General features: G+C 43.1%; 1 protein-coding gene across 1 annotated transcript; it reads right to left on the bottom strand.

Annotated features, from left to right (window-relative positions):
• Positions 1 to 430: 430 nt before the first annotated feature.
• On the bottom strand, positions 431 to 1,236 carry LOC132016012 (acyl-coenzyme A thioesterase 1-like). The gene has a single exon (XM_059396993.1). It carries the CDS (start codon positions 1,138 to 1,140, stop codon positions 451 to 453), a length of 690 nt encoding a protein of 229 aa, XP_059252976.1. The 5' UTR covers positions 1,141 to 1,236; the 3' UTR covers positions 431 to 450.
• Between the last annotated feature and the right edge of the window lie 5,600 nt (positions 1,237 to 6,836).

Below are 6,836 nucleotides of genomic sequence, written 5' to 3'. Positions count from 1 at the left end.
TCCTTAGTTTCCCCCATTGTCCTTTTTCTGTTCAAGGATCCTATCTAGGATATCATATTACAGTTAGTCAGGTCTCCTTAGGCTCTTCTTGGCTCTGACAGTTTCTCAGACTTTTTGTTTTTAATGACCTTGACAGTTGTGAGTATTGTGGTTAGGTATTTTGCAGAATGTCCCTTAATTTGGTCTTGCTTGAAGCAAGGGTTCTTGGGAGATCACAAGCAGGCAGAGAGGCAGGCAGAGAGAGAGGAAGGGAAGCAGGTTCCCCGCCGAGCAGAGAGCCCGATGTGGGGCTCAATTCCAGGACTCTGGGATTACGACCCGAGCCAAAACTTTAACCCACTGAGCCACCCAGGCGCCCCAGGTGAACTGTCTTTAGCTGTTGCTGCTAGTGTACGTTAGTCTCACTCTCCTAACCTTCATATAGTGGGCTATATTTTCAGGAGAGTCCCCCTAACTTTTCCCCACCAAGTGTTTGTGGAAGAAAGTCTGGAGCAGCTTCCAAGCATCCACCTGGGCCGTGGCATGAGCCCTGGGCTCCCCACCCCAGATGACAGGGCCACCCACCAAGGTGTGTAGGGAAGCCCGGCACAGGGGGAAGTAGGGAGGCTCAGTGTAGTGTCCTGTCTCAGGGTAACAGATGATCTCGGGCTTCTTCCTACCAAGGGCCTGCAAGCGCTTAGAGGCCTCATTAGCATAGAATTCACTCTTCCAGTTGTGGTCATCCTGACCTACAAGGAACAGGAAGGCACTCTCAGCTCTGTCTACGGGAATGAAACTCTTCTGGTCAGCTCCTTCCAAAGGGCTGTTCAGGACATCCACAATGTCTGCCAAGCCATCTTTGGTCAGCCTTACTCGATTTGGGTCTAAGCCCAGAGGGGGCAAGACCTCATCTTGGTAGTGTAAGGCTCCCCCGACATTGGCCACGGAGCCATTGACTAAGACCGTGGCGGTGATGCCCTTCAGGAAAGACGCCATGGAGAGGCAGAGGTCACCTCCTTTGGAGCTGCCAAGCAGCCTGACTCCTGGACCCTTTACCTGAGGGTGATCCAGCAGATAGTTGACAGCTTCTTCAAAGTACTCCAGGTGGAGGATCTCCAGGCCTTTGGGGAGGTCTTCATAGTTATGATAAGCCAGAGCCATCACAGCAAAACCCTTGCCAGCCAGCAGACTAGCTCGATGTTCCAGAAGGTCACTTCCAACTCCATAAATGTCCACAATCCCAGGAAAGGGTCCTGGTTCTGGGGGCAGGAAGAGCGTGGCGTGCAACCGGCCCGCGCGCACTGGCTGCATTTAAGTCACTTTTTAAAATAAACTTTATTTCTTAGAACAAAACAGATTCATAAGGAAATTGCAAAAATAGTCCAGAGAATTCTCATGCACTCACACTCAGTTTCTTTTATTATTAACGTCTTATGTTAGCATGGTATAGTTGTTAAAATTAATGAACCAATATTAAAATGTTCTTATTAACCAAAGACCATACTTTATTCAGATTTCCTTAGTTTTTGCCAGGTTCCCATCCAGGATTCCACACTATATTTTGTCCTCACAGTTTCTTAGGCTCCTCTTGTTTGGGATAGTTTTTCAGCCTTTCCTTGTTGTTGACCTGGAATACTTCAAGGAGTATTTTGTGAAATGTCCCTTTGTTGGGATATGTCCATTGTTTTTCTCATGATTAGACTGTGATTGTGGGTTATTAGGAAGACAACCACGGAAGTATACAGACATTTTTATTATATCATGTCAAGGATACATACTATCAACCTGAATTATCAGTCTTGATGTTGACCTTGATCATCTGGCCTAGGTAGTGTTTGTCAGCTTTCTGCACAGTAAAGGGACTCTTTTTTTTGTTTTGTTTTCCTACCTTTTTCATGATGTATTTTGTAGAAGGAAGTTACTATGTGTATTCCACACATAAAGACTTGGAAATTATGCTCCATCAACTAGAGGGTAGAATGTCAAATTGTTTGAAATTCTTCTGCATGGGAGATTTTTTTCCCCCTTTCTCTTCCTTCCTTCTTTCCTTTTAGCATTTATTTATGTTAGTATGGATTTATGAATATTGATTTTATGCTTTGTGTTCTAGTCCAATGCTAATTATTTACTGCTTATATTGTCTCCACTCTGGCCATGGGAGCTCTTTCAGTTGACACTTGTGTCCCTTTAACATATTTCCATCATTGTGGGGTCTTTTGTCTGTTCTGAAGCTTCTGGAAGACAAATTTTGGTGATTGTGTTTCTGTCCCCAGCCCTCTTTGCCTCCCTCCCTCTCTTTTCCACTCCCTTCTCTTTTTTATTTCCTTATTCATTGTGATCTGAAAACAGGAAAGAATATATGATCTCAAATTTTGCGATTTGAAGGTAAATTAATTCTCCTTGGAGCCTAGCTAGCCAGTGGTTCTCAAATGTTAGTGTGGAAAAGAATAAACTGGAGAGCTTGTTAAAATGGCCAGCCAACAGTTTGATTTTTTTAGGCAAAGGAAGTTGTAGGTTAGGATTCTGCCTGTTAACAGGTACCCCCAGGAAGTAATAATGGAGTTCCTTGAGGGTTTTGCTTTGAAAAGCAGTGAGCCTGAGGGCAGATAGCTTTTCTGATACATACTTTTTTTTTTTTTTTTTTTTTTTTTTTTTTCCTGGTGGCTTGTCATACTATTTGGACATATATACCCACTGTTTGTGATAAAAGGGGTATACTTAGTTTTTTTTTTTTAAGATTTTATTTATTTATTTGAGAGGAGTGAATAAAAGAAAGTGAGAGCACAAACCAGGGAAGAGGCAGAGGGAGAGGAAGAAGTAGACTTCACTGAGCAGGGAGCCAGATGCGCGGCTTGATCCCAGGACCCTGGAATCATGACCTGATACGAAAGGAAGAAGCTTAACAGACTGAACCACCCAGACATCCCACAGAATACTTAGCTATTTGAACTAGGAAGGAGTTTCAGGTCATTCTCTATTCACACTTGTGACTTATTTGATGATCTACTGAAGGCCATTTCATAAATGGAGTGCTCAGGTCTGCAGAGCTGGCTTGCTCCTGTAAGCTGGAAAAGAGGTGGCGTCTCAAGAGGTGTTATTTCCTGTCATGGCCACATACCAGAGGGCTGTGTGTGTGTGTATGTGAGAGAGAGAGAGAGAGAGAGAGAGAGAGAGAAGAGGTTGTTAAATAGAATTTGGAAGCAGATCCTCTCTCTATATTTGTAGGTCTATGTATGTATACATATCTATTTCTTTTCTTTTTTTTTTTTTTTTTGACAGAGAGAGCAAGATCACAAGTAGGCAGAGAGGCAGGCAGAGAGAGAGGGGGAAGCAGGCTCCCTGCTGAGCAGAGAGCCCGATGCGGGGCTCGATCTCAGACCCTGAGACCATGATCCGCACTGAAAGCAGAGGCTTAAACCCCTGAGCCACCCAGGAACCCCTACATATCTATTTCTATCTATTCTATATATCTCCATCTCTACGGAGATAACTATATAAAGATATAGGGAATAAGTACAGAAATATTTATTTTGTATGTTTAAATATAATTATACACTTATGTTTATAGATAATAATTATATTACCATTAATCTATTTAATAGTAAGTATATTAAATATCAACATGTGTTTCTCCTCTTGGGATCGATCCATATCAGTAGATCTATCTATCCCTCTATTATCTATCTAGCTAGATAGCTATATCCCAGGAAGAGAAAAAAATAAAACAGATGAGAATGTCCCTCTTCAGAATGTGACATATAAGAAGGTGGCAAAAATCTGTATTTTCATGATGTGGTGATGTGATTAACTCATAGATGTTTTCTACAATGAGAGGTGGGCCAGCGGCCAATGGTCAAGAAAGAATTTTTGAGACGTTTTCCATGCAAAAAGTGTTTTTATTAAAGCGCAGGGACAGGACCCCCGGGCAGGAAAACCTGCATGCACTGGGACTGTGAGGAGCATGGGTTGTAACTTCTAAGCTGGCTGGGGTGGGGAAGGCTAGAGATAAAGGAAGTTTCCAAAAGAAAGAAGACTAATAGGATCCTGGAGGTCTGGCTATTGTCAAAGGAGGTTGCTAGCAAAGCGTTAACGTTAAGGCAGCTGTGAGTTCCTTAAGGAATGTCCTACTCTGCCTGTCTCTAATATTTGTCTATGGGCTGTGGGCTGTTAGGAATAAAATTTTGTCTACATTTCTTTGGCCTTTGTTCTCCTCGTCACCTGGGTCTTCTCCCCCTCCTGGCATCTCTAGGTTGTTTGGTCTTTGTGGTGAAGAACAGAGAGAATGTGAGGCAGGAGAAGGAGAGTGGGATGGGGTTAAGCCGTGGAAGGAATTTTCCAGGGAGTCTGGGTAAGAGAGACACAGCAGAGAGAACCGCGGACAGATGCGGCTCTGAGAAAAGGTGCGCTAAGAAACATGGTTGGGGCGCCTGGGTGGCTCAGTGGGTTAAGCCTCTGCCTTTGGCTTAGATCATGATTCTGGGGTCCTGGGATTGAGCCCCTGAGCAGGGAGCCTGCCTCCCCCCCCCTCTGCCTACTTGTGATCTCTGTCTGTCAAATAAATAAATAAATCTTTTAAAAAGAAAGAAAGAAGGAAACAACCAAAGAAAGAAAGAAACAAAGGAAGAAAGAAACATGGTTCAGTATTCCCTCCCCATGATTTGCGAAATCCAATTACTTCAAAACTCCTTTTTGCTTCTGAATGCTGTTTTGGACGGCAATGCTACTTGGTGACTGACTTACAAGATCAATGGCTCAATAAGCATCCCACTAGTTTAACTCTGTGAGGAGAACCCAAGGGCCTGCTGGGGAGGTATGAAGGGCAGCTTTGGACTTGATTGTTTGGCTCCCGGAAGTCAGCATTAAGGCTCCTGACATGATGACCAGAAGACTGGTGGTACTTCCAGGGGCACAGAGGAGATACCCGTGGGGTGGGGCCTGTCTCTGTGCCTGCCACAGAGAAGGCTCAACAGACATCTTTTTGGAATGAATGGGCCTTGAACAAACAGAAGAATTTGTGTTATGTAGGGATTTGGTTTAGGTCACTGATTCTTATTTAGTGAAGGGCATTAAACTAGGGAGTGGTTTCCTGAATAAGTCCTGGGAGAATGTGTCCTAAGTTACTTGAGAAGGAGAAAGTAGTAAAATATGTAAGGGGTTTGGAATTGAGAAAAAAATATTAAATTACGTGGGGAAAATAGAGGTGTTGATCATGGGAATGGGTTTCTTGCAATTCACCTCTTTTTTTTTTTTTTTTAAGATTTTATTTATTTATTTGACAGAGAGAGATGACAAGCAGGCAGAGAGGCAGGTAGAGAGAGAGAGAGGAGGAAGCAGGCTCCCTGCTGAGCACAGAGCCTGATGCAGGGCTTGATCTCAGGACCCTGAGATCATAACCTGAGCCGAAGGCAGTGGCTTAACCCACTGAGCCACCCAGGCGCCCCTGCAATTCACCTCTTATCGCCTGTATATTCTGAATAGAAAAAAAGGAGGGAAGGAACTGCACGCGTGTGAGCTCATTGATTTCGTCTGTAAGAAGGAAATAATACTGTTTGTGCTGCAATGTTGTCATGAGGACTAGAAGTGATGGATGTTGATGTAAAGCATTGATAGGCTCAGGCATCGTAAAATATAAAAACAACACATTTTATTGTTATAGCTACCATTAGAGCTGCGATTAACCAGTCCTATTTTTCAATTCTTCAGCAGATAATACCACCCAAGATCTTACTCCTTTCTAGCAAAGTTTTATCTGGGTTGGTGTACCCACTAGATAAATTTTGTAGGATGGAGACTCCAGGCTGCCCTGAAGGCACATGCTCAGAGCCCTCCAGACTCCTGTGAGTACAGCCCAGAAAACACAGAGCTGCTCCGAGGCCACATTTACAGCTGTGGGAACCGAGTGCCGGAGGCAGTCATGATTTACTGGCTCACAAACCCAGTTCTTTCCTCAAGCATCTGAGTCAGGGAATTGGTTTTGCTCAGAGCAGGGTGAAAAAACATTGTTATATGATCGGGATTTCTCTGATCCCCAGAAAAATGCTTAACCTTTTTTTTTTCTTTTTTTCCTCACTCTGCTTGGCTGTTTCCCTTCTCACCCTGCCCTACTTCCTTTAGCGATTAGTTTTGGAAAGAAATCACTCACATGATGAAAATGATCTAGAAACTCAGATTCAAAAAAAAAAAAAATTTCTAGCCAACATGGGTATGTGTGATTCACAGTTGATTTAAACCTACAGAAATTTGTTTGCACAAATTAATACCAACTTTTAATAAACAGACTTTACTGCTCGGTGCTAAAAATATTCTAGTCAGGCTTTAGTTGAAAAGAAAGACATGATAGGAATCTATCCCCATGGCAACAGGGCTTTTAAAGGTAGTTTATGCTACAACAGTGATCTGTGACAGCTTTTGAAGACGTTTGAGGTTTGTTTTTCATGACTACCTTGGTGAGAGGGAAAGGAACAGAAAGCAGGAGAAGCTGAATATGTGGATTTTGAATTATGAGCTGGGGGAATCTTAACTTCATTCTATTCGGAGGGGAACTTAAAAGGTGCTCATGATGATAAACCTGAGAGTCTTTAGAAAGGTAAATTGCCTCTTCCATAGGTAAGCCGCCAAACCTTGTGGACTTGTCTCTGCCCTAACCACATGCAAGGGCTCGATAAGACTAAGAAGGGTTTGTACTTATTTAAAATTCATCTGGAGTCTAAACAAGTTTCTTGGGGCCATCTCACCAGTCAAATGGAGAGTGAGAATTGGTCTCAGGTAAAAAGACGTTGCTGTATAAATGACAGATTTTATTAGAAAGTGTGTTTCAGTGCTGGTTCACTCCATTTCACCATGATGGAGACCTCCAT

This window comes from Mustela nigripes, chromosome 1, assembly GCF_022355385.1.
Source record: "Mustela nigripes isolate SB6536 chromosome 1, MUSNIG.SB6536, whole genome shotgun sequence".
NCBI lineage: Eukaryota > Metazoa > Chordata > Mammalia > Carnivora > Mustelidae > Mustela > Mustela nigripes.
Note: the sequence above shows the minus strand (reverse complement) of the source record. Positions and strands in the feature narration are given on the sequence as shown.